General features: G+C 49.5%; 2 protein-coding genes across 4 annotated transcripts in view; one reads left to right on the top strand and one right to left on the bottom strand.

Annotated features, from left to right (window-relative positions):
* The window catches only part of atg5 (ATG5 autophagy related 5 homolog (S. cerevisiae)), a 44,308-nt gene extending 17,958 nt beyond the window's left edge, over positions 1-26,350 (top strand). Inside the window, exon 8 of one of the 2 annotated variants that reach the window (XM_027017034.3) lies at positions 26,202-26,350. In XM_027017034.3, coding sequence (XP_026872835.2) covers positions 26,202-26,335 — 134 coding nt within the window. In that variant the 3' untranslated portion in view covers positions 26,336-26,350. Of the gene's footprint in view, positions 1-2,015; positions 2,149-26,201 lie in introns of those variants that run through there. The other variant, XM_027017038.3, reaches the window with a different exon arrangement.
* Positions 2,766-12,717, bottom strand: prdm1a (PR domain containing 1a, with ZNF domain). Of its 2 annotated transcripts, XM_027017031.3 has the most exons (7): positions 12,562-12,716; positions 10,411-10,662; positions 8,664-8,783; positions 7,293-7,545; positions 4,273-5,186; positions 4,024-4,152; positions 2,766-3,912 (listed from the first exon to the last, which is right to left on the bottom strand). In XM_027017031.3, the coding sequence occupies exons 1-7, from the start codon at positions 12,586-12,588 to the stop codon at positions 3,361-3,363; spliced, it is 2,247 nt and encodes a 748-aa protein (XP_026872832.2). In that variant the 5' UTR covers positions 12,589-12,716; the 3' UTR covers positions 2,766-3,360. The 2 variants fall into 2 exon arrangements, with proteins under 2 accessions (XP_026872832.2, XP_081578973.1); XM_081722847.1 differs by lacking the exon at positions 8,664-8,783 and having other exon boundaries at positions 12,562-12,717.
* Positions 26,351-27,814: the final 1,464 nt, after the last annotated feature.

Raw genomic sequence — 27,814 nt, 5'->3', positions numbered from 1 at the left:
GAGCGCAAGTCTGCGTGTCCATGCAAGCGTGTGTTTGGAGCGCCCTGAGAAGCTGTGGTTTGTGGCTCTTGGCCGCCCGTGAAGAAAGGAAGACTGTAATTTGTTGTACAAAGAAATAATGCAACTGTTGGCATACAAGGAAACAGAAAATAAAGAACGCACCGACCGGGTGGAAACCAGCCGGGCGATCCTCATCGAGCTGCTACCCGTCAACTAAATCCTGAGCTGTGGCATGTTTCGGTGAGATGTGAAAAAATTTAATTTGCAGGTGTCAGGCAATGCCAGCGTAATGATGCACAGACAACGTAATGAGCTGCTAAATTTCTACCCAGACCACACTCCAAGTAGTAGTTTTAGACAGACACACTGCGCCGTGTGATCCATCTGGTGGCATGACTGGTGTCTTTACTGTAAATCTCGCCTCAAGGTCTCACTGGCCATGTTGCCTTATATAGAGAGGATTGGATTGATTTGAAGAGCAGGCGTTTCTCGTCAAGCTGTCCTCTGGTCTCGCTGAGTCAGAAGGTTCTGCGGCAATGGGAAGCAGGAAGTGAGGAAAGTCGCCTATCGTTCGAAATTCAAACGCTTACATGTGGTCCAGGAATTGCACGGAATGTTGATCAGAAGCGCTAATCGCGCTCCGATCCGTTGTAGTCATCGTGCCAGGGAAGGCGAGAGGATGCGTGTAGCCAGAGCGACCCAAGCGCCATGTTTTGCCAGATGGCTCTTTTAACAGCGTCGCGGCCTGTTTATAACATACGCCAGGGCAACCCAGGCCTCAGTACTGGTCCTTCCCTTTTCTAGGAAGTGTGCGCGCCTGTTGCGTTTGTTCTGAACCACAGCCCTCACCAGGCTTGTAAAAGCTCGTGACTGTAAAGGTCAGGCCTTTTGCTGGGAGGGACGAGGTCCTGAAGCATCCCGCTCCTCTCCCGCTCTGGATGTCTGGGCCTGGTCCCCATGTGTTTTCTCCTTTGATGCAAATGGCTGCAATTCTGACCGGATAACGACACATGGGATTTGCGTTACAGAAAGCCCCCCACCCCTGAGGGTCCCCTGAGGGCCTTCTTGAGTCATCCTTGCTTGTTCTGTCAGTCAATGTTTACAAACGCAGAATGTGCGTTTTACTGTAAGTGCTGTTTTGCAGTGGCTGTATTACAGAAACTGCTGATGGTGTCATGAAAAACGAAGTGTGTGTGTGCTGAGAAGGTGGGGGTGATGGGGCTCAGCTAGTGATGATTCTATTAAAACATGGGGCCACGATTGGCGAACCACGCTCGCTCCCGCAGAATTAGCGTGGCATAAATAGCTTGTATCCGCACAGTTACGCATAGTCATATGAGCCACTATCACCTAATTACCCATTTCTTCTCTGTAAGCCCAAACTGCTTTTCTGGGATGGTGTTCACTTTCAGTATCAACGAGTAGGGTTACGAGGCTGGGGTCAGATTGCTCAACTGTCAAGGGTAAACTTAGTCACCAAATCTGACCATGAAGCAGCTCTTCAGCAACGCGGCCCAGTTTCACCCACTCCCCAGTCCTCTCTGCCTTTCTGGTTCTCGGGCTGCGTTTACCAGGACAGTGAAACCTTCTATAAGAATATCTAAAGCTTCTGTTTCCCCTGGCAGTAATGAGAAGATATTGGAAAGAGAGCAGAGCGCTAGTTCAAACGCAAAGCGAGAAAGTTGAGTCAAATTATGAATTCCATGAGTTGTTCAGTGATTCTCAAATCAGACGGGGCAGAGAAGTGACCCCACGCAGCTGACATGGGCAGAAACTATATTTGGGAATTTTATTTAATGGGTCTTAAACTTAATGTTATTTTAAACTGTCAGTATGTATATTGATAAAATGATGCAAGACAGCACACAGAGAAGCCATTAAGTCAGTGAACATTTATATCATAATTTACATTTAAACAGGTTGCACTTAAATAACTATGTAAACCAGTATGTAAACAGAGACAGAAGAGGTTTTTTTTTGTTTTTTTTTGGTTTGTTTTGTCCTTGTTTGTTTAGTTTAAAGCTGAGGACATGGGGAAGACTTTGGTCATACTTCAGGAGAAAGAAATTCCCAGATGCTACGGTTGCCTTAGGAAATGAGGCCATCTTAAAGTTCAGACTGGAAAACGCCTGGTCTGGGAAGAGTTCCGAAAAAAAAACAAAAAAAAAACAACACAGCAGTACAAACGAGGAGGAGCCAGTGCATAACAAGGACCACGACGCTTTGGTTTGTGCCGTCCACGCGGGCGGAAAAGGGACCAACAACCGATCTGAACGACCGAGGACAGCCGAAGGGAGGCGTAGCACTTAGCCACAGACTGCGGTGTGAGGGAACATTGGTAACTAGCGTTCGCTCTCGTTTTCATTACCCTCTCTCCCCTTGTGCTGTCAGTGTTGACCCAAAATAATAAAAGGATTAGTGAGTGGATAAAGATGTCCTCTGAGCTTCATAGTCTGTGCTACATGCCAGCAAACTCCGTATTGGGGACCACCTGGTGAGCCAAACTTTTGGGTCGAGTTTTTCTTCAAGTAGAAAAGCAATAAATATCATATATGCCTCTAACTTCCTTCTGAACACACGCACATAGCCTGTATACACCCACACACACACACCCACACACACACACAATCTTGAGGTAACTTGTTGAAAACTACAAAAATGCCCTTTCTGTTGCGTTGAGAAGTTCTCAATTTAGGTTAGGGGCAGGCTTGCGGGAAAGCCGTCTGAATGCAAATCCCCCCCCGCAAGAAAAAACATTTTAGACAAAGTGATGGTGGCATCTTCAAAATTCCACTATAGTTGTACTACATCAGCCTTGCAAAAAAACAAACAACCTAAACTGTTTTAAATACCGGTCTACATTTAAGAAGTAAAAAACCCTGAATGAAGACGAACTCCTTGTATCTGTTGACCGTAACTTACCACAATAAGAAGCCAAACAAACTGAACGAATGCAAGAAACTATGTACAAAAGAGTGGCAGAGAAAGTATATGTCAATTACAATGAATTACCCAGTCATTGTAAACATCATCTCAAAATATTGCTTTTGAAAGATAACAAATTGGACAATAAATTAGTGGTTGCATACTAAACTGAACCAAATATTATTAAAGAACAATGATAATAAACCTCCGACACTGTTACTCTGAAATAACGGCTGTCTGATTGTCGCTGGAGTGTCGGACATTTTGGACCGCTAGCGGCCTGGAAGGCTGTCTCCTAGCCCTGAGTATGGAAAAGTCCCTGAAGACAAAGGCCTGAGCCTGGATCCTTGTGAGGATTATGTACACCTGTGTCCGTCTGCAGCCAGTGGATGACTTGTCTCTTAGTGGCTGTGTTTGTGTGTGTAGGGGCTGAGGCTAGGGTTCCATCGCCTCCACAGTCTCTTGCTTCACCCTGACGGCGGGAAGCATCTTGATGACGGAGGTTTCGGCGGCCGGCTCGTACAGGCCGTAGGCAGGGGGGGGCTGGTGTAGGAGCTCGCCCTTGCGATACACGGCCTTGAAGTCCACGTCGCGGCAGATCAGGCCGAGTATCTGCTTTTCCACCAGCCTCTCCACGTCCACGCCGTCCACCTCCTCCAGACGGTCGGCGTGGTCGCTGACGTCGAAGCGCTCGATCTCCTCGTTGACGCGCTCCATCTCATCGCGGGCGCGGCGGGCCGAGGGCGAGGCCGAGGCCGGGCAGTAGCCCTTGAGGTGCAGGCGGAGGCTGCAGACGTGGACGTAGCTGCGGTGGCAGTGTGGGCAGCCGTGCGGGCGCTCGCGCGTGTGCAGGCGCTTGTGCAGCTTCAGGTGCACAAACTGCGTAAACTTGGCCGGGCACAGCTTGCACTGGTAGGGCTTCTCACCCGAGTGCAGACGCAGGTGCGTCTTCAGGTTGCTGGTGCTGCTGAAACGTTTGTGGCAGACCTGTGGGGGGGGTAGGAGGAGGAGGAGGCTTTAGGAACGCACAAGGACCCCCGTGCTAACGGAGGACAGCTGTTCAGGGGAAAGGGGGCAGGGAGGAGGAGCTGGGCTCACCTGGCACTCGTGGGGCTTCTCTCCCGTGTGGACCAAGTAGTGCTTCTGCAGGTGCGCCAGCTGGGTGAAACCCTTGTTGCAGGTCTGACATTTAAAAGGCCTCTCGCCACTGTGGACGCGCAGGTGCACCTGAGGACAGAGAAAGAGATGGGTCAGAGACAGAGCTCCATTCATAGATCTGTGTGTGTGTGTGTGTGTGTGTGTGTGTGTGTGTGTGTGTGTGTGTGTGTGTGTGTGTGTGTGTGTTACCTTAAGGTTGGAGAGCTGCCCAAAGGTCTTGCTGCACACGTTGCACTCGTACTTGATCTTGCCATTCTGCTTCTTCAGCGGGTATCCCAGCGTCTTGTAGCCCGCCGGGCCGCGCTTCATCTTGCTCAGGTTGATGGCCTCGTCCTCGGAGGAGCGGGCGCCCCCGGCCCGGGCCGAGGTGGGGTCGGCCGGCTGCCGGTCGGCGGTAGCAGCCGAGCCGGCCGTGGGGGAGCCGCTGGCAGGGGCGTGAGGGTTCCCATGCGTGGGCCTGTCCTTCGGGGTCGTGGCTCTGGAGAAGGCACTGCTTGGGGGCGGGAGCAGGAAGTCCCTGTGGGGCGGCAGCAGGAAGTGCCGGCCCCCCTCGGGGGGGAGCATAGCGGACTGCAGCGGCACATGGGTGGGCACCAGACTGTTACAGAGGGGGTACATGCGGGAGAAGACTGGCGGTGCCCCCGTCATGGAGTATGGGGTCAGAAGGTAATGTGGGCTGGGGTAGAAGGGGGAGAGGGGCACTTGTGGAGGGTAGCTGGGGTAGTGATTCAGACTGCTGCTGTAAAGGGCTGAGGGCAGGGCAGGCAGGGCGTCCCGGGGGTCTCCGGGGGCAGGACTGCTCCCGGGGCTCGTATCCGGGCTGGACGTAGCCGACAGCTGCCCAGGCGAGCAGGTAGCGAAGCAGACGCCCGCACCGGGCTTCAGGAAGTCCTCTCGTAGCGGGGCGTGCGGCTGTGGCCGGACCGGGTACACAACGCGGGGGTAGACGAGCCGGTCGGGGCTGACGGAGCAGTGGGGCCGTGTGGGTAGGGGTCTGGCGGGCTCCCGCCACGTGTCCTTCAGGATCTCTGAGACGGTGTGCTCCCGTTTCACGGCGGGCTTCTCCTCTGACCCCTGCTGCTTCACCTCCATCAGGCTCTGCTCTGTAAGACACACAACACCGCAGCACGTCACACTCCGCCCTCTGCTCCACCCGCCGTTCGCCAACACCACCTTCACCTCGGACCCATTCCGGCTATTTCCTTCGATCACCGTTGCTTTAACTTACTTACTTACGTTGCTTTAACTTCACTTTTTTTTTTCGCACAGAGCATTCACCCGAGTCTGCAGGGTTTGCATTCTCTCCGTCCTATAAAAACACGCCCCCCTACAAAACTGAGGTGAGCGCCACACCTCCACTCCTAACAGGAGATCTCTTGTGCCACGGCACATAGATCTCCTCGAGCCAAAGCAGGTTCAGGACACAAAGCAGCCTGGAGGTTCAGTCAGGGGTCGACAGTTTGACGGATCGTCCGGAGCCAGGGGGGCCGCAGACAGGATACGGACCGTAGCGGAGGACCCCTGGTCAGGGTGGGCGTGAGGGGCGGCCTCTGCTGATACTATCTGACGGATGTGGCGGAGGGATGATTGAGAGCTTCCTACTAATAGGCATCTGCAGAGCCCACCGCCTCCGCTCACCGCGCACCTCCAAGACAACCGAGTGAACTTGGAGCCACCTCTCGGACCCCCTGCTGCGGGCGGATCGATGTGAGAGCATTAGGGGGCTTTCTCGTGCAGGAGAGGTGTGTGCTTAAAATAAAAAAATGTAAAAATGCGAGCATCCGTACGCGTTCAGTAAACAAACGCCACGTCTTTAAATGCAGACTTGAGAGAATTGTTCCGGAGTGAATAACCGGGGCCCAAGGGTTAGCGGGCCCATACCACCGACCGTTGCACGAGCAAAGAGGGGTCGCGCGGGGACACCAGCGTCATGTGCCTTTCCTCATCAGAGAGTAAGGGTGTAAATGATCCCAATCACGTCCTGCTTCCTGTCCTGTGACCTTTGCAAAGAGTTCAGCCAGGGCTGATAATCTGACTGGCCTGGAGACTGTGTGCGTGTGCGTGTGTGTGGAGAGATGGGTATCCTTAAGATCTCTCTATCCCTCGAGCCCTCATCCTTCTCCTCTAGCAACAACGTGTAAACACAGTTGTGTGTCCCCCCCGCCCCCAAGTCCCTTCCTCAGATAGCGCCAGTCCTCCCCTGAGAGCTCCCGCAAAACAAACAGCCAGCAAATTCACAGATATCAATCTGTCAGCGTGGCCCCGCCGCCAGGAAGTTCAAGTAGTCAATGGAGTTTTTTCCCCCTCACTCGCTCCCTCTATTTTTCTCTTTTAAAGTGCCAAATAGATTATGGAGTCGTGCCAAAGGACTCTCCAGCACCCCCCACAACACACATCAGGCACGTGTGCATGCGCAGGTCACGAAACGGCAATGCGTCCCTGTAACGTCCACCCTGTCCGGAACGCAGCTCGGCCTTGGAGGCGAGAGAGGTCCAGAGGGCCAGCCGGAGGCCATCTGAATTCGAAAGCGGCGCTACGTGGGAGTGCCTGCCAGTCATCTCATCTCGTTCCATTAGTCATGTGCAGACTGGCTGCTCATGCTATGACTGGTTGTAGGGTGACAGCCAGTGTAGAGGAAGGCCAGGTAGAAGAGTGGGTGTCAGCCATAGGTCACATACTGTAAAACTAACTACAGTGTGTGCGGCACTGTGGAGAGGTCCAACTACAGCGTTCTACAGCCTGAGGGGATGCGCATAACCCAGAGCTATGGAGACGCTCACGCCTGGGTACTGTTTCCCCCCCTAGCCTCGCTCTCTCCCTCTCCTACCATCTCTAACCCACACACAGATTTAACTTTGAGACTTTCATTACCACTAGGACCGTGACAGGTCTGGCGCGCACAGCAAGCTTTCATGTAGGAAGAGCGTGTTTACACGCGGATGGCTGGAATGGCGCCTCCCACCCCGTGTAATTAGGCTAAGACACCGAACGCGCGAGTCTGAGCAGAAAGACAGCGAATGCGAGGGAGCAAAGACGACCATACCGTGGCCGGAGGCACTCCAATCCCGGAGCAGATCAAAGGGAAAAGCGTGTGTTCTCGTGGTATGATAATAACAGACTCTGGTCCAAAACAACGAGCTTCCCGTTGGAATAGACAACCCCCCCCACACACACACACACAGCTCAGACATTGTACTCGGAGTACTCACTGAGTTTTTGCATCATGAGGTCTCCAGAGGGTGGGTAGTGCAGGCGGCGAGCGAAGTCGGGGCAGTACCACACCAGCAGCTCCTGGTCGGCGGGGATGGACTTCACCGTGTAAAAGTAGATGCTCATGCCGTTCTGGCAGGCGGCAAGGTTCTGCTCGTCCTGAGAGCGCGCCGGGTTCACGTAGCGCATCCAGTTGCTCTTCTCCTCGTCCAGGCCGTCCACGAAGTGGTGGAGCTCACCCTCAGCGTAGATCTGCGGAGGGGGGACGCACACAACGTCAGCAGGCTGGCGCGGAGGGTGCGCGTGTGGCGAGAGACTGGTGTGCCGGTTGGTTCGTTTGTTTGGTTTTGTTTGTTTCTAGAGTGGCACTATTGACTAGTTCTTGCTGTGGTTCCGAGTACCTGCCCATTACTGTGACAAGTACGAGATCTTAAGCTACTATCTTTTATAAACCTACAGCGCTGACTCAGCAAGCCAACCACATCCCGTCACACTCATATACTAAGTGTCTTCCCTTCATTAGCATTCTCTCGCTTCTGTGTGTCACTCTCCAGTCTGCCCCACTCTCTTACTCACACACACACACACACACACACTCTCGCCTGCTCATACTCTAAGGCTTACAAAGTGGAACAGTGTGTTTTGGGGGAGCATTAAGGTTAGTGAGGCTTGTTCGCACCAAGCTGGCCATTTCCAGGAACGCTCTCGTGACATCACACGCCCCGCGCAAGGTTTCCCTGGGTGACAACATTGCAGCTCTTCCGCTACTCGTGTAAGTGTACCGCCACCCCCCCACACACACACACACACACTCACACACTCTCATCTCCTGTAATAAAGGAAAGAGCAGCCCATATCGTGCACACCCTTTAGCAGGTGAAGACCCGCTCCTTTCCACCCGGGGATCTCTAAAACCGCTCTTACTAAGAGAAAAACAAAACACGAGGGGCACGCTGCCATGATGACATCAGCCCGTGCCGGGAGGCCGCTCGTCCCGACAGCTTCGGCTCCGAGGCCCGGACAAAGGTCTCCTCCCACAGCTGGAATCGGAGGCTTTGAATCCAAGCTGCGCCAAGTCATAGGACAGTGGTTGCCACCACTCAGAAGGAGCACAGTCAAAACAAGATCACGCAAGATGAAACAAATGTTCTCTCTCCCAGTCTGCCAGACTGCCAACGCAGCGTTGTGGTACTCAAAACACTAGACCCTTACTCAGCGTTTTGCCTTTTTTTTTTCTTTCTATCTGTAAGCCTCGCGTCCGTGATGTCACACAGGAAGTAAGTCAGTGGAACAGGCACCGATCTTGCTGCGTGTTTTGTTTTTCTCTCTCTCTCTCTTTGCCTTTACCAAAAGTGAAGCTCTCGACTCACCCTCCAGAAGTACTTCCTGTTGGCGTCTTTGGGCACGGTCTCGGTCGTGTAGCTCTCTCCCACTAGAGGGCCAAAGCGAGTGCCCTTGGGGATGTACTCTCTGCTCACCACGCTGATCACCTGCCGGGGAAGAGCGTCAGGGACACACTTCAGTGCTGTTACAGCCCTGGATGTCAGCTCCATCCATTACGAGCGGGTTTACATGGAAAGGTACAGAGTACGATGGCAGGTAAATGCACAGACATGTGGGAAATGTCGCCAGCAGATGATCCAATAACACGAGAGAGAGAGAGAGAGAAAGGGTGCTTTGTTACTGCTAGTCCAGGTCAGTACACCTGCAGTACTCTTTTCTCATACCATTTGCCCGACGACCCCTAACTAACACAACCAGGAAGGCAGAGGTCAGGAAGGTCGCGTCCCCACATGCACACAGGCCCGAGAGAGAGAGAGAGAGAAAGAAACAGAAACAGCTCGTTTGTGCTCGCTCACCTCTCATTGGGTACCTGTCGTCGTCCCCCACACACACACACACACACCCCTACACATTGCTAGGCCTCCTTCCCCGCCACATCAAACAACACTGGAGTTCTCGCGGTGGCAGATCCACACCTACGATTAAACCGCCGCACCTTGCTTTGAGCACGCCGCGGCAAAAAGCCCCCAAAGGTGGAGAGGGAACACTTCTGTCTGGGCTTCGGTTTTTTTTGTTTGTTTTTTTTCTTTTTTCCCTGTCGTGTTTTTTCAAAATGTTTTTTATTATGCCAAGCAGACGTCTAAGTCTAATCTGCTCAGCCAAGATCTACTACCAGGCCCCCCCCCCCACACACACACACCTGAACAGCTTTCTTCAGCGTTACACCCAGACGCAAAGAGCCGCCCGGATAAAGACGTAGGAAATCCCCCCACCCCGTCCTGCGTGTCCGAGCCGGCGGTGGTGCTGAGTCTTGCTGTGAGAAGAGGGGCTTCTCTCTGACAACTAATTAACAGAGACCACCCCCCCACCGCAAACCTGTGCCTCTTCCAGATCCTTTTGATCCTCTACCTGTCTCTCCCTTTCCTTAAGGGCAGGGTTAACTGTTCGTGCGTGTTTTCATCAGGTCATAAATTAATCTTCTCTCAAAGGGGGGACTCCCTGTTCCTGGCGAAATGATAAGACAAAAGACAGATGACCTGATGAAAAAATCAATGCTCCAGGTCTTGGGACTGCTCCGAAAGCGCCAAGCGGGAGTCGTGTTCAAAGGTCCACCCACCACGGCCCCCACTGGAGGCAAATCGCCACGGGGACCGGCCTTGTCGCCGTGACGGACATCACAGGGGCCGTTTGATGTGACGGGGTGGCTCTTGGCCTTCTGCTGTTTAGTGTCGTGCCTCGAGCAACCTTGCTGAGGTTCATGAAGTAACACACACACACACTCTCTCTCAATTGCAGAGAAAAAGCTGGGTTTTTTGTTGTTGTTTTGCTGACATGCACTAAACCTGCTGATAACGTAGATAACCGTGGATAATTACAGTTGTGCGAGTTGCGTTATGGTCGTGTAACAAACCTGAATCATAAACATCATCTTCCTCTCCCTGTCTTTTTTTTCTTCCATTTCTTTCCCTCCCATCACCCAGTTGGTTTCCTTCCCTTACGGTCGATTATTTTTATAAGCTCACGTCGGTGAGTCCGCTAGCTCACCGGGCTTTTGGACGGATTGTATACAACACGCCTGCCAGCATGCCAAAGCCCCGGGTCTCCCCGCCGTACCTCTTTGGATTCCGGGCTGTGTCTGAAGGCCAGGTTCCTGGGCAGGGAAGCCTGAGCGCGGGACAGCGGCAGTGGGTCCAGCGGCCCGTCCCACGTGTGGTCCTTCACGATGTACGTGCAGTTCTCCTTGAACTCCAACTCCGTCCACTTGGACATGTCTGCGTCTTCCACGCACGCCTTCGGCTCCAGCCGCTCGACAGCAGGGGGCGCTCCTTCGGTGGTCAACATGACAGAGCTATGCTGAGAGGCAGCCTGAGAGAGAGAGAGAGAGAGAGAGAGAGAGAGAGAGAGAGAGAGAGAGAGAGAGAGAGAGAGAGAGACGCAGGGGAGTGAGTGAGCACCGTTCTGAAGTCCGCATTCACCGGATCTAAAAATGCGCGCTTTATATCGGAACTAAATCACATATGGCAAAAACTAAATAAAACGACACCCTGGAAACATGTTCATGCACAGGAGAAGTTCAGTCATGCATTATTCATTAGTAACGGGAGGCTAATGAACCGGAAACTGACACCGGAGTTAAATGGAGAAAAAAGAACAGTTGTCCCAAGGCAGAGTGTGGTCCTGAGAGCTCTTTAAGAGACACTCTTAAGACACGGCACACGGCAGCTCACTCTCCTCACACACTCCTGCCGTTACCCGTCCTCAACCTACGCTTCGCCTGTCTGCACCTCCGCCCTCTTTCGCCCGGCGTGCTCCATCCTTCCCTATCCCCCTCTGTCCTTCTCTCCCCTGGGTGGAAAAAGAGGTCGCAAACAGGGAAGCTGGAGGAAGGAAGTGGTGTCTGCCTCTGAATGGAGCTAAAATTGGAATCAGAGTAGAGACGTGGAACTCCGTAAACCATCCCAGGGAACGACTCGGCCTGCGTGTGTGTGTGTGTGTGTGTGTGTGTTTGGGAGAACAAAAGGGGAAGAATCACAGCGTTTTCCATAGGGGGGCAACAGAAGCACAAACAACCTTCAAACACTTCCCACCCAAGACGGTCCCACACACAGGCTAAGCAGAGCGTCCCTGAGTGCAGAAACCACTGGCCACATTCCACTACATGGCCCGCTGTGAAGGCTCTGAAACCAGCATGCTTTATTACAAACAGCACTTCTGTTATTTAAGATATATAATAATTATAATTATATATATATATATATATATATATATATAGTATATGTGTATGTGTACTTTTTATATACATATTTCAAGTTTTTGATCTTTAAATTGATAGAATTGTAAAAAATACAATTAGTGTAATAAATATTTCAAATATTTATTTTATATAGAAATATTTTAAATGTTACATTTAGAAAAATAAATAATACAATGAAATTGTATTTATTTTATTTATTTAAATTTTATTTATTTAAAATGATTTAATACATTTAATTAATTGTTAATATTTAATGTTTTAAATTTATTTTAAAATTCCAGACTTTCGTTTCATTTAATGCCTATATTTGTCTATTGATGTGTCTATTAATATCTGCTGTTTCCATTATACAAGTGAAGAGATGACAACATACTGTGAGTTGTGTTTTAATTCTTTGTGTAGGACAGCTGCAAGATCAGAACTAATACTGAAACCGAGAAACTGAGCGTGAACAAACTGGGCAACTGTATTTTTCTTTCTGACAGCAATGGCTAAGAAAAAAAAATACTTAGAGGTTTTGAGTTCAAAACGTGAATGATTTAAATACTTCAGTGAACTTTATCCTTCCCATTTAGCATGTATTTTTAGAAACACAGGTTATCTTTCAAATTTAAGGTATGTTTAAAGACTCTACATCCCCTTTAGCCTTTTCCATTTCAGATCTAAACACAACTTTGAGGATAAATGTGCACATTTTCTTTAGGCACTCCAACAAAAAAAAGAGTTAAATATGATTTTCTTTTTAAAATTTAGGACCCTGAAAATACTGAAAATACTGCTTATCAAACAACTAGAACAGTTACAAATTAAATACATAAGCAAGTGACTCTGCGTCATAAACTAAAAAACATTAACTGACCAAACCATCCAACGAGAGACAACCTAATTATCTCACAACAGTCAGTAAAAACCGGCTAGTGAACTCAGACAACACCGTCACTGTTTTACGCTTCTCAGAGAGAAACAGGTCAGACAGAGCAACTAAAGAGAAGTCAGGCAGTTTCACTCACCGACAGACTTTGATTCCAACCACACATAGAGCCTCCTGGTCTCTCCCTTAAGCGTGTGTGTGTGTGTGTGTGGGGACAGGTGCAGATCACCCTCTAACCCTCTCCTGTCCCATTGCTAGTCCAGACAGCGAGCGTGTTCTTCTGTGACTTGAGTTTGACTGACTCCGAGCATGTTTGTAACTTGTTGAAAGCAGCCGTTTGGTTCCTTCCTCCCTCCCCAAACCACCTCCCTCTCTCCTCCCACCTCCCACCTCCCGCCTTCTCTCTCTCTCTCTCTCTCTCTCTCTCCACCCTGTAACACTCTCCTCCTTCAATTATGTTTATATCACACACACTCACACACACACACACACACACACACACACGCACACGCGATTAATCTGCAGTTTCAGACAGTTTCCTAAATGTGCCAGACTAATTCCCCCCTTCAATCCCTTCATTTCTACAATTCCTACTCGAAAAAAAGGATGACATCTAAGGCTCTTCTTATCACACTGGAGAGAGTGAGGTGGGCTCAGACCGCACTGACAAAGACCCCCAGAGATAGGACCTTGTTTGAAGAGCGGGGTGTTGATCCCCCTTCCTCTGACTCTCTTCCTGGGCAGGAAGGATGTCCTGCAGCAGTGACTCAATAACCTGTTGCTGTTTACTAAGCATGAGGATCTCAGATTGATGATTGTGTTTCTCCTCACCCTACCCCCCCACCACCACGCACACACACACACACACACACACACACACCCGAACCCAGCTCCAGCGTTGCACAGGGGGCGCCACCCTCTGCGGAAGCTCTGTGGCGATCACTCCGTGCTCATGAGCTAAGATTTGGACAGAGGGGTGCTGGGACAAGGAGCAAACCACCGTGGACATGATCCCTGCCCAACACAGATCTTAATATTGCAACAAGCTTCTGTCAGTTGGCCAGTGACCACCACGGCTGGACGCGAAGACCTCGGGATGGCTCGGGAGAGCCAGTCGAAACGTAAGGCTGCGGGCGAGGATGAAAATCCCCTCCCCCTGTCCCACTTCTGTCTGCTGCCGCCCAGTGGCGCGTGGGCGAAGCAGAGAAAGGGATAACGAGGAGAAGGAACGTGAAAAACAATAATACCGGACGGAAGGGAAGCGAGGAGGTAGTGAATGTAAAAAAAATCGTACAGTTTGGAGGAGCCCCAGCATGCAAAATCAGATACATGCACAAAACACCCCCCCTTTCCCCACTAACACACACACACACCTCCCACCCAACTCTGCTGGTGACAAAAGATCTGACCACATCACTTGCTTCCTACTACTTCCTGGCAGAGGACGACCCATAGGTTCCAGCCCCCCCCCCAGGCCAGCCTCTTCCCCGGCTCAGGCCCAACTCTCAGCCCACGGGCCCAATCTGGCCTCCAGCTGGGCCTGCTGTTCACCAGAGCAGGCACCGAGGCAGTAACAAGCCGCAAAAAAAAAGAAAGAAACAAAACGACAACAAAGGTCCCTGAAAAAAACGCTCGCGCACAAGAAACAAACGCTTCCCCTCGCGAAATTGCCGTGCGGTCTGGTGTGGCGGCACAGGGAGCCGGAAGCACACCGGTGACGGGGAAAGTTTGCTTCCGCTGCCATCACCATCATGACCAACTCCTGCTTCCATTATAATTTGCCTCTCTCTCGCTCTCTCTCTCTCCCTCATAAAGGAAAGACAGCTGTAGGGAGATGGGGGGGGGGGTCTCCTGGCTCTGAAGTTGAATTCAAATGGGGGCTTCTCTCTTTTTTTTAAGCGCTGTAGTTGGTTTAATGCTGCCTGCATGCCTGCAAGGGCCGAGAGCAGCCAAACAAAGGGGACAGAAGAGCTCCCGGCGGTTCTGTTAGTTTAGCAGAGGGCCGCTACCAAACTCACTGCTGAGCTTTTGCTAAAAGCCCCTGGGTCCAATCACAGGTGAGAGAGAGAGAGAGGAGAGGAGAGGAGAGGAGAGGCAATGGCTCGGTAAGATGTTGCCCTCAAGCAAAAATGTTTTCGATGTGGAAGTTAAAAGACAATGTCCTCTCTATCATGGGGTTTTTTCTAGTCCAGTCCACTCGCCTTCGAGGCATTTCAGGTGACTCGTATCCCATCTGTCTCTCGTGATCCTGAGATGAAAGTGCTTTTGACACCTCGAGATCCTTCCTATTCAGACATATCAAGTGTATTATTTCTATTTTAACCCCCCCAACTAAATAACACTTCACACACCCAGACTTCCCTTCCTTTCCAAACAAATACACCACTGGACATTATCTCAAGAAAAAAAACTTGCTCTGAACTAGTTGTGTGTGTGTGTGTGTGTGTGTGTGTGTGTGTGTGTGAGTGAGTGAGTGTGAAAGAGAGATTCTCTGGGATCCTGTGGTTTATAAGCACCTGGGCAGGCCAGACAGTAGTGCCAGAAGAGTGTCTGTCAGGCAAGCTGTAATGGTGGAGTGGGGGGGCGAACCTGACAGAGTATCTGCATCTAACTCCGCGCGCGTGTGTGTGTGTGTGTGTGTGCAAACGGATGAGCGGGGAAAATGGTCTTTGTTCTGAGAAAGTTAATCCACAATGGTTGAGTCAGTAATGAAACGCGCGAGCGTGAGCGCGCGCGCACGTGTGAAGCGAGTTCAGCGGAGCGGGTCGGCTCTCCGTGGCGCGCCCCGTCGCTTCGCGTCCCAGCTCGGGGAGGTAGTGCCCCAGCGTGCGCAATCCTGCCCCGTTCACCCCTGCCGTCCAGGGACCCTGTCCAAAACACCACCCCGTGACCTACGAAACGACCGGTGGCGCTCAGGTGAACCCAATAACGATTTTTAGACATTTCACCGACCGGCGGGCAGCTCAAACGGTTCCGCTCAAACGCACCCGCATCAAAGACTTTTATTTTGACTACATTTCTGCATAAAACGAACAGCGCGGCGTTGTCTCCCGCATTTTACACAAAGCTCAAAGGCTGTTGCATGCTGAACACTTCAGCCGTGTCTCACGGGAGGAACACAGTTCATCCCGTTTAAACACGTTCATTACACCACAGCATCATTTGAGAGGAAATCTAAAATTAGAGGCTGCTTCGTTAGAAGGAGCAGTCTGACGCAGCAGCTCAGAATCGTGTAAATGTTTACTACTCCTAGTCACTTCTACGCCAGTAAACAAACCCAAGAGGACGGTTAGTTACTGAGACTTCGAAGTTACATTGCTCGTAGGTTAACAAACTAAGAATCCCTAATAACCTAGCCGATGCTATATATATAGTATTTTCCTCATAAATATTTTCCCCATAAATTACTTACCGTCCGTTAAAATAAGCCAGGAAGGACACTGAAGTAGAAAATAGGTACCAGCCTTTCTTTTTGACAGCTGCATGCTGTGCTGAAATAACATTCTTGTCAAGTTGGGGAACACAATACGCAGACTCGAGTCTAAAATAATTCGGGGTTGAGGGTAATACTCTGCCCTACCTACAGCGAGGATGCGCACACACACACACACACACACACACACACACACACACACACACACACACACACAGGCGCGCGCGCGCACACGCACGCTGAGACGGTGACACACGCCACGCGCGGCGGAGAGCACCCGTTAACCCCCGTGGGACAGTCGCTACAGAGCACGGCGAGCAGCGAGACTCGCCGGTATTTCGCTTACGATGCTTGACACCTCGTTAATCGCAGTTCATTTATCGCAAATTATTGCAATGACAATGTTGTATTCAGAGTTGGGCCATTCCCAGTGACAGAGTAATTCTTTCTCTCTCTCTCTCTCTCTATCTCTCTCTCTCTCTCTCTCTCTCTCTGAAAATGATCTTATTCAGCAGGTTTTTTTTATCTAATTCAGAATTGATTACACAGTCGGAAAGGGGGAAAGTCAGACACACGCTGAACTTTTCGACTCTCCGTTATCAGGGGTTAGCCATCGATTCAAACAAGTGACCAGTGTGGGGGGGAAAAACTAAACGACACGAGTCATCTTTTTTTCGGACAGATATTCAGATAATTGCACATCCTGTTTGAGTGGCGCATGGGGGGGCGAAAAAATGAGCCTTACCTGCTCGCGCTTCCATAAATGTCTCGCGGAGACTGGGTTGCTTATCCAGTGGTCGGAGCGCGCGGGGATGACTGTCTACCAAGTCTGAGGTTGCAGGAGTTGAGGAGGTAATTCGTACACGCCCCCCCCCCCCCCCCCACACACACACACCCCCGACTCCACCCAAAGAACCGTAAGGAGGCTCAACCTGAGTACTTAACTGTGCAAACTCCTTTTCGATAACGACGATAGGCGAGATGTTCCTCTTTAAGAATGAAACGGAAAAACATGATCAATTTTAGCAGGTTGGAATTCCATCCACCTGGACGTATCTCAGGTGTTACGTGATCAGGATAAATGATAACTGTATTTAATATATATATATATATATATATTGACATGAGTTATAATGAAGTCGCTACATGAGCGACAATTTACTGGAGCCGCAGCTATAAATGCATAAATAAACAAACAAATAAATAAATAAATAAATGCATAAATCAATTGTAAATTAATCGCGTCTAAAGTAAACGAACCGAATTTAACGGAGCCGTTGTTTAGACTACAGTTGACTAGAATGAACTTGGCGCTTTACGTTTGAAGCCATATTTCACTGTGAATTGGTTCAACTCAACAGACAAATTAAGCTTCTTACAGGTGCAGACATTTATTTCTGTATAAGGACTAATCTGAATCAGATTTTGTATTTGAACTTTTGGCAAAAACGAAACTGTTTTGAATAATACTTGAAAACTCTGATTCTACAAAATGCGTCATAATGTCATTCGGTTTCCATTGTGCAGACTTTGCACTTCTCTTCACACACTTGACTTTATTGGTTTATTTTCCGAAGAGAATATGGCGCTGTTTACCCAAATAAAAGTAGTCGTGTTAAGAGCATTTTTAAAAATGTAATGTGTCGATCCTATCATAATTACACACGCAGACATACATAACGAGAAAGACAGAGTAACCAGACTGATTTCTTCTCATCGGAAAGTGTAGGATGAGCAACTATGCAAACAAACATGCCCACTACTGATATATATATATATATATATATATATATATATATATATATATATATATATATATATATATATATATATATATGGTGATTAATTAATATTTTTCAACAGCACATTTTTCAGCTTTGTATAAAATATCTAATGTCTATTACATAAAGATTATAGAGACACACACACACACACACACACACACACACACACACAGGGAAGCACTGGAGTCTGCTGTGACTGTGTGAGTGTTGCGAGCATACTTTCATTCAGAAGAAATATAGACACACACACACACACACACACACACACACACACACACACACACACACACACACCAGGAAGCCCTGGAGTCTGCAGTGTCTCTGTGAGTGTTGTGAGTATGCTCTCATCCAGAAGAAATATTTAGCTTGGCATGGTGCCAGAAAATTCAGCAAAGCCAGGACATTCACCCTGGACCTGCCACGTGCCACTGAAGCCTAACGCATGCCGTGTGTGTGTGTGGCAGGGGGTTGGTTGTCCAGCAGCAGTTAACCAACATCCTAAGCGCAGATAATATAAATAAATGGTCCCCCCCAAAAACTTAAAGAACAAGGATAGGACACTTTCTATAGTTCACTATGGGACTTCCTACAGTATGCTTCAGCATTGTGTCTGATGAAATATAATCTCTCTCTCTCTCTCTCTCTCTTTCTCCCGTTGTGAGTGTGTGAACAGAGAAAAGTGTCCTTTGCTTTGAGAATGTTATCGGTCCAGCATCTCCAGATGAAGCACAAGTAGGCAAGGACAGAGGCGCCATAAACCAATTTCACTTTCAAGCGTTTCGAGGTCACTGGGTTTGTGTTACAAACTTTTATTGAGGATCTGGCAGCATAATGGACGTGCGGTACAGTTCAGGTGAAAGGGCGGAGCCTCGTTGCTCTTCCCCTATCAGATCTCACCTGAACTGGTTAACCGCACGATCAGATTGCCGCAGGCAAAACCTCCCCACTGCGGCTATGTCGCTTCCCAGAGAGCCAGGGCTCACGACCTCGCAAAACAAGACAGCGGCATCCTCTCCGAAGAACGCAACACAAGCACAGCCTGCACGACCTCCATCGACCCACGTCGACAGACGGATTAACCGCACCTTTGTCTTATTTGACCTAATTAAACGTACGAATTTGTCAAAGGTTACGTTTGCCTCGTTTTCGCCAGCTGGAGGCCTCGTGCTAAGACAGTGGCCGAATTAAAAATTATTGATTTTTTTTTTTAGTCACGCACAAGGAGGAGGCAGTGGTCATAGCGGGCAGGGGGGGTCTGTAAGCGCCCTCAGGCGGCCCTGCATCCCAGCCACAGCAGATTCTGGCCTGCGATGGGTGATGAATGAAAGTGAGGATGGACTTGACAGGAGAAGAGTGAAGGCAGTCCACAGTCTCCACTCGCTACTTAATCAGCACCCACACCACAATGGGCCTATTTAACCTACTGGTGGCCCCTAATGGGAGGACACTCAATCACCCGCTCACACACACACACACACACACACACACACACGCGCGCCACGTGCTCACACACTTAGACATGCACACATGCCCACCGGATCCCCTTCTGCTGGGTCAGTCCATTGATTAACGATTTCTTCATTAAGACATAATTAATTAAGTTGTCAATATAATGTGTTCATTCATCTGTCATGGTCAGTCTCTAGGATTAGAAACACAGCCTCCGTAAACATGTTTTCCATGGTTGAACAACTCACACACCAAATATTTGAAATCTAAAATTAAATGGGACCAAATAAAAAATGAATAAAAGCTAAGACTCTTCCTCCTCCTCGTCCTCCTCAAAGAGACCCTCCTGGGGTGCTATGGTGTGTGACCTCGTCTGGTTGCCCACACTTGCCCCATTTCCGCTTCACTTGGCAACTAAAACTAATCAACCCCCACCGAAGCTCCTGTGTGTGTGTGTGTGTGTGTGTGTGTGTGTGTGTGTGTGCATTTGCTTGCTATTCAATTGTTGAGTGTCTCTGCAAGTGGATAAGTGTGCAAATTAACTGCTCAGGCTATGACAACTTTTGTGTTCCCCACATCGCTCTCTCTTTCTATCTATCCCTCCCTCCTCCTTTCTCTCTCTTTCTCGGTCTCTTTCTCCCTCTCTCTGTCTTTCATACACACACACACACACGAGAGATGGCTTTTTAGTAAGATGCTACAGGTAAGTGCTGCATCGATAAAGACGCACAGCTACAGGCTGTGGCCCGGTCTTTTTAACCCTGGCGGCCTGCCGTGGGGGTGGGGTGGAGTGGAGTGGGGGGTCTCTCCCCCCTTTCTGGGTTCTGCTCCCCCGTATTCTGTCCAAGGCGGCTGCCGCACATCGGGTCCTGGCTGCCCCGTCCCAGAACACCAGCATCCTTCACACTTTTGTTCTGAAGCAGATCTCACCTGGATAAACTCTGTGAGGATGCTGGCACACACTCCCACTCCCCCTTAAACATGCAAGGCATCTTGGGGCAGTGGTGAGTTCTCTCTGAGCTGAAAATAACTTCTGTGACCTGAAACTAACCCTATGACTGTTTCTCCCTTTGATTCATAGCTTGATCACTGGCATGGGGCAGCATTCACGCCCTCAGCAGCGTCTCTTCTCTTGAAACCGTTTTAACCTCTCGAAGGTGTCATAATGACAATTTCACAGCAGAGTTTATCTACCACCCAAACAACTTGCACTGAAGCGTTGTAGAATTCACAAAAAACTCACCAGAAATTTCCCCAACAACAGAAACCTTTTGATCTACATATTAGCGATGCATATTAGCGTTTTCAATTTGGTTGAAGATATGGTAATGGGGCAACAGACTCAAAAGGAAACACTGGAAGCTGCATTTGAGGGTTTTGTTTCTCAAGTGTTTTACTGCCCAGTGTCGTCCGTAGCATTGTCGGGACGATGTGTTGGACTTGGGCCCCATGCTATGAGAGTGAAGTCGATGTCTCTGCGTGACGTCGCTGTGCGTCCCCTCCACTCACCCGCTCCCAGCGCGTAGTCTCCTGATTAGAGCTCATTTTATAAATATTTGCGGGTAGTGGCGAAGACCTCTGCTGTCGCCATGGAGACAGATGGGTGCTATCCTTCAGTGGGCGAGGGTCACTCGGGGCTAAGAGGAGCGAGGGGCGGATCCTTGCCAAACCCCCCCCCCCCCCCCCCCAGACCGCTATGTGCCCTCCTGCATAGTCTTGCGGGGTCACCCGCGTAAGATCGGGGAGGAGGCAGTGCCTAGAGGCAGTCACACACTCACATACAAACACACAGACGGATATACATATACGCACACTTGCACAAGCACATACAAACACATGGACACACAAGCACATATACATGCACAAGTACAAGTACACACAGACACAGGCACAAACACACATGCACAGACATACACACACACACACACATACACAGATGTTGCCACATAGTTGCTTTGTTGTGAAATTAGATAATGTAGAATCTTCAAAAACTCAAACATGAGCAGTAATATCTAAATTGCATAATTAATTACTCCTCTCTCTCTCGTTCTCTCTCCCTTCCTCTCTCTCTTTCTTCCTCTATCTCTTTTTTCCTTTGTCTCTCTCTCTAGTAAAAAGGAGGGATCAGACATAATGCAGTCATCTCCCTTATGTCACTACATTCCAGGCGGCTGTCTTGTGCTGCCAAAACACGGAACTAATTATAGCTAATGTCAGAGAGAGAACAGCGGGAGAGAGGGAGAGAGAGAGAGAAAGGGAGAGAGAGAGAGAGAGAGGAAAGAGCAGTAACCTCTGCTGCCCTACCCCCAGTTCCAACCTCGTTTATCAGCAGTGCCTCGCAGACTGAGGCACAGAGGCAGGAGGCATGTTGTGTCCCCCCCGTTATTCTCTCCTTACACAACCCGGGAAAATGCCAGACCAGAGGCCTGGCATGTCCAAGGCCCGGAAAACCAGCCAGGGCCGCAGACACCAGCTCTGTGCCTCCTCCGAAAAGGATCCAAAGTGGGGCTTACTCGCGGACCAGGTTTCCCCCATTACCGTTTAAGAAAGGCTGCATCGGAAACCAGGAGCTGGACTGTCCACCTGGGAACACCAGCCCACCAGCACGTGCACCTCCAGGGTGGAGTGAAGCCCCCCCCTGGGAGGAGCCTCTCCCCTGTGGTCCTCAAAACATCTGCACAGTGCCTACGAGCACAATTTAGAAGTCTGACCCAACTCTTTCCTAACATGAATTTCAGGAGTTGTGAGAAAGTATAATTTAGTGGAGGGCTGTCTTTTTGTTCACGAGATTGTGAGTAGGAGAGAGAGAGAGGGGTGAGAGAGAGAGAGAGAGAGAGAGAGAGAGAGAGAGAGAGAGAGAGAGAGAGAGAGAGAGAGGTGAGAGACAGAGAGAGAGAGAGCGAGAGAGTGATCCTCTAATTTGTCGAAGGTTGACATTAGGCCTGTAATTACTACAGTGCTTCAATATACACACACACACACACACACACACAAACACCAGCCCCACAGGACTGGGAGGGGCGGATGTCCCAATCTCTTGGAGACTCAATTACCTCCACTGAATCACACACACACACACACACACACACACACACAGAGAGAGAGAGAGAGAGAGAGAGAGAGAGAGAGAGAGAGAGATAGAGAGAGAGAGAGAGACTACATTTACATAGCAACGTTGTGTATAAATACATAAAGCACAACTACAACACACTTTCATATCTACACTATATTCATCTATGACAACAGTGTATCTGTGTGTGTGTGTGTGTGTGTGTGTGTGTGTATGATTGCTCACACATAGTTTTTCAGTTCTGCTCTAATCTCTCTTGGTTTTACCATGAGAGGACAACCCAAGACAAACAAATCTGGAGCCAGATTAGCAAGCCACGTAACTCCTCTGTGTTTACAAGACAACTTTACCTGAATGACTCACAGCTTGTCAAAGAAGTGCTGTGACACCACACACACACACTGTAGCCGAGTCCTAATAACACAGGAAGTCACAGAACCAAACCTGCAATCATTACCATGAGTCACCACAACAAAGTCCTGAAGCAACAACGACCCTTGAGACAAGACAGTCTCTCTCTCACACACGTGGATACTTATTCACAACACACAAACACACACACACACACAAGCACACAGAAATACACACACCTAAATGTGTATTTACCCACATTGTGAGCAAACCATGCAGTGACACATGAGTACTGCAGGCATACCGAAACAGACACACACTCTCTGATTGCTTTATTGAAACAGAAAGTTGAGGACAATAGATTCATCACGTTCATGTAGGCAGAGTTCCAATAGAGAGACTTCACACACACACATACACTCCGACACCCACACACCTTTGACCCAAACCACCGAAGTGCACTGATATTGATTGTGCCTGGATTCTGGCTGATAAAAGTCTTAGCGACATGCTCTTAAAGTTTAAAATGGCCAATGAGAGGTCAGCTACGCCTAGAACCCGTAGCAGTGAGGGAGGGTGAGTTGGGTGTCAAACGCAGTGACCCCCACCTACACACATACACTACCACACACACAGACCGGCCCCCTGCCTCTACCACACACACTGAACAAAGTCAGGCTGGGTTGAAATAACAGCATCTTGCTATCGCAAAGACTGCTGGGAGCGTGTGTGTGTGTGTGTGTGTGTGTGTGTGTGTGTGACTGTTGACATCCTCCTTGCCATGAGTGTCACTAACAGCTGAATTTGCAAATTGATTCAGCTTGACGTGTACACACGCACACCCCAATACCAGGAAACTCACAGAATGGAATACACACACACACACACACACACACACACAGAGAAATGCCCTTCCATTGCTGGTCATGCCAGGAGGCAGTACTGTATAAGCGTGTGATAATGTTATCAGTAAGAGCTGTAGTATTCACTGGAAGTCTGCCAAGAAATCTGCGTATCTGTGTTTATGTGTGTGTGTGTGTGTGTGTGTGAGAGAGCGTGTGAGTGTGTGCACATACTGTTGGTATAACGCACTCCCAACCTTACATAACACATGCTGGTTTAAGAAGAAGAACACCAACCTCCTCCCCCCCGGCACAGGCACACACCCAGGAGTCCAGTCCACACACAGCCCAGAAATGTTGAAAGTGCTTGAAATAAGTCCATCTGACGGTCGTCTCTGTATTTGTAGCGTGCGAGGCTAAGCCTGTGACAACACGTGAAGAAAGTGTTCAGCAGTGAGACTAGGGTTCATGAACACGCGTGTGCGTGCGTGTGTTTGCTCACGTGTGTGACCCCGTCCTTGTGCGTGTGCGGGTGTGAAGCGCGAGTCTCTCCAGCTATCCCAAACTGGCTGGCGGTAGCGCGGCACCTGTCGCCCTGCGGCGTGCTGGCAGCAGGCCTGGCGACAGCTGAGGGGTCGCGGGGTCAGGTTCACACTCGCCACACGCCCGTGCAGTTCCCCTTTAACGACCGCCAGTGTTTTCCTTGGGCTGGTTCTGCCCCAGCGCTCCATAACCAGACCCCTTTTCTGCACTCCTCTTTTGTTGTTGTTTTTTTGCTCTGTCCATTCTTCCTTCCATCACACACTCTGTTTAAGGGCAGTGAAAGCTGCAGCTACTCTGCCACTGTCGTTTTTTTTAGGACACACACACACACACACACACACTCCTCCTGTCTTTCTCTTTTAACCATTATTTGCCACAGCAGGGATCAACTTTCAGAGACGCCTGTCTGCTGGTTAACGCTAAAGAAGCCTCACCGGTTTATGCACGCACACACACACATACACACACACACACACACACACACATACACACACACACACACACACATACACACACACACACACACACACACACACACATATACACACACACACACACACACTAACAATGATGTTATTTCTTGCATGGCCTTACATACAGGGATTCTCTAAGCTTGTGACAGTTGTTTGGCAAATACGAGGTCAGTCGTTTTTTGGCGGCCACTGGCAGGGAAGAAACCATCGTGATTGTTGCAGAAGCATGCACTGCTCTGGGACCATCATGGTTTTGGAATGAGCACAGTCAGGAGCACTTGCAGTGTGGAAATGAACTGATGTTACAATCACATGGTGTCTGGACAGGAGAAAAAAGGAAGTACTATTAGCATCACGCTAAGACAGCATCAACAATGCATTAGTTGCTTCCTACATAGATAAGCTCTGGTCTCATCTATCGAGTAACTTTGTTTATACAGTATAAATAAGGCTGGCTACGGGGCCAAAAGGTCATTTGTTTTTCAATCAGAAGGTGCAGAGAATTTTGTTAGTCAGAGTAAAGTTTTCATCTTCTGAGTCTAGATTCATCTTCTGGCAATGCAGTGTCCAGTCCTTTTCAAGAAAACCGACGTTTCCTCATGGAGACCAGGAGAACGGAGCCACATCGGAAATGTCTCTTTTTATGTTATCACACTGGGAACATTCGGATCCCGTAAAGAGAGTGAAGTAGCGCATACACACACACACACACACACACACACACACAAAGTATAAATAAGGCTGGCTATGGATCCAAAAGGTCATTTGTTTTTCAAACAGAAGGTTCAGACAATTTTGTTAGTCAGAGTAAAGTTTTCATCTTCTGAGTCTAGATTCATCTTCTGGCAGTGCAGGGAAGTCTGAGACTAGTCTTGAAGAAGAGTAGTGTAGAAGATACTCCTCTCCAAATACCCCCCCCCCACACACACACACACACACACATCCCTTCACACACAGAGACAAAGGCACTCGACTACCTGACCCCTGACTGAGGTTCTATTGCTAACACACAGGTCAAAGGTCACCAGAGCACCACTCCACTTTTAGAGGCAGTAAAAGCTGAAACCGAATCCACCATTCAAGGTGAGAGAGAGTCAGAGAAAGAGAGAGAGAGAGAAAAAAAAGGAACGAGGGATGAGAGAGATGAGCACAGGCAGGGAAACCTCTCAGCTCACTGGAATTCCTGGAGTTCTTTTTAAGTCCGAGGCTAAGACACCTGTCCGAACAGCAGCTGCTGGGGGCATTGGGCCGGGTGTGCGTCTCTGTTGGGCACGAGCCGCACTGGGAGAGAGCGTGGCCACTCCGTGGGGGGGGGGCGACGATGACTGGCTCAGAAGCTCCAACATCCACCCGACCGGTGGAGCAACTGACGAAACCTTGCCTGTGTCAGCAGCACCTCTGACCTGCGCGCATCTGATCATGCCTACACACACGCGCGTGTGTGTGTGTGTGTTTGGTGTGACCATCCCGTCTCCTACTGCACGCACACTCGTGTCATGATGAAGGATGCAGGTTGACATACATGACAAATGTTTCATTTGTATCCCAGCTGTCACAAGGAGGTCAGGTACACACACACACAAATTCACACAAACACACAGGCTCACACACACACACACACACACACACACCACACACCTAGTAGCTGTAAATTGGAGGAGAACAAGGATTGACCCCTCTAATAATGTTGGACTGGGATGAGATGACGGTTTATCCCTTCAGAGAGGCTTTTCCTGCCAGCTGCTAGCTAACGGAAACACACACACACACACACACACACACACCCTGTTATATTACCCTCTACCCTTTCTCTCGTGTATCTTCTGTGTTGCAGGTAACTCTGCTGTTAATCCTGAGACCCACTGTATCACTGTAGCTGATGTCCAGTCCTCTTCAGGAAAACTGACGTTCCCTCATGGAGACCAGGAGAACGGAGCCACGCACACACATACACACACACACCCATAGTACCCTGGGTCTAAGACCCCAATCCCCACTTGGCCAACGGCCCCGTCTGCTGTATAACGTACTAATTACCCATAATTAAATAAAGGAGCTTCATGGTAGTCTGAGGTCTGATTAGCCCACAACAGAAGGGGCCACGGTTATCAAGCTCATACTAACTGCGTGTGTGTGTGTGTGTGCGTGTGTGTGTGTGTGTGTGTGTGTGTGTGTGTGTGTGTGTGTGTGTGTGTGTGCGCACGTGCACGCATGTATCAGAGAGGTACTGGCTCCCCTAAAGAGTACATCAAGGCCCACGCAGCACCCTGGGGAAATCTTTCTAGTCTGTCACTTCTCCTTTTCTCTTTACTATCTCCCTTTCTCTCCCCTCATCTCCCTCAGAACTCCACGCCGCATCCATGTGAGCCAGTTCCCGTCGAACAGAGACTCTGGAGACTCTGATTGTCTGGTCCAGTACCGGTCTTGTGAGAGGAGCCAGCTCATGAAAAATAAAACAGAAAAAAAAAGAAAAACCAGTTACCCAGAGAGGAGAAGAGAAGAGAAGAGGAGAGGAGAGGAGAAGAGAGGAGAAGATGAAGAGAACTGGGATTTGCTGGCCTTCACTGAGTGTCAACCTTTTCATTAGTGTAGGAGACAGCCCAAGGACATGGTGGCGAGATGAATTACAGAGACAGGCCACAAATTTGTCCCGGACAAGGACTCTGTTGATTAAATCCCAGACGCTGCCACGTAATCTAAGGGGCTTCACTACCCACAAACCCCAGACTCGACCACCTCCGATCTGTCGCACGTGTGCATACACACGTGTAGAGAGGGCCAAGGTGTATTAGAATGAAAGGCAGAGGCACACAGAGGGAGAGAAAGAAAGCAAGAGAGAGCGAAAGAGAGCGAGAGAGGGAGACAGGTAAGAGAGAAATAAAGAATAACCTGGAAAGTCTTTTGGCACATGGCACAAAGACCCACTGGAGCTTCCTGGGTTCAGAGGATACTGGTCCTGACCCTTATGTCCTAAACCTAAGCTTTAGTCCACATGAAATCTCAAAGTACCCACAGCACCAAGGACACCATACATGGTGTTGAAGACTCATCCAACTCTCGTTACCGATGCTCACGTCAGGAATGCTTGCCGACTGATTTCGATCATTGATTGTTCTAATGGTGATTTGTTCCACACAGGCCTGGTATTTTAAACAGCACAGAGAAAGGGAGCTTGTTGTGTAGAGGAGCTGGGTGTGGAGGGAGAGAGGGAGAAACAATGGGAGAGGGGGGGTCTAATAAAGAGGTGCAGAGCTCTAGGGACTAAAGTTCAAAAGGAGTGCGGCAACCAGGCGCTAGTTGGTTACCACACACTATCACATGGGAACCTTGTGTGTGTGTGCGTGTGTGTGTGTGTGTGTGGACATGCAGTGTGTCTACACATGCTCGTGTCTTCAATGTGACTGCGTATTCAAACCTGTGTCAGACAGGATCAGGTGAGAGGGGGAG

Source organism: Electrophorus electricus, chromosome 11, assembly GCF_041902795.1.
Source record: "Electrophorus electricus isolate QZ-2024a chromosome 11, ASM4190279v1, whole genome shotgun sequence".
Taxonomy (NCBI): domain Eukaryota; kingdom Metazoa; phylum Chordata; class Actinopteri; order Gymnotiformes; family Gymnotidae; genus Electrophorus; species Electrophorus electricus.
This window is presented reverse-complemented; position numbering and strand designations above follow the sequence as displayed.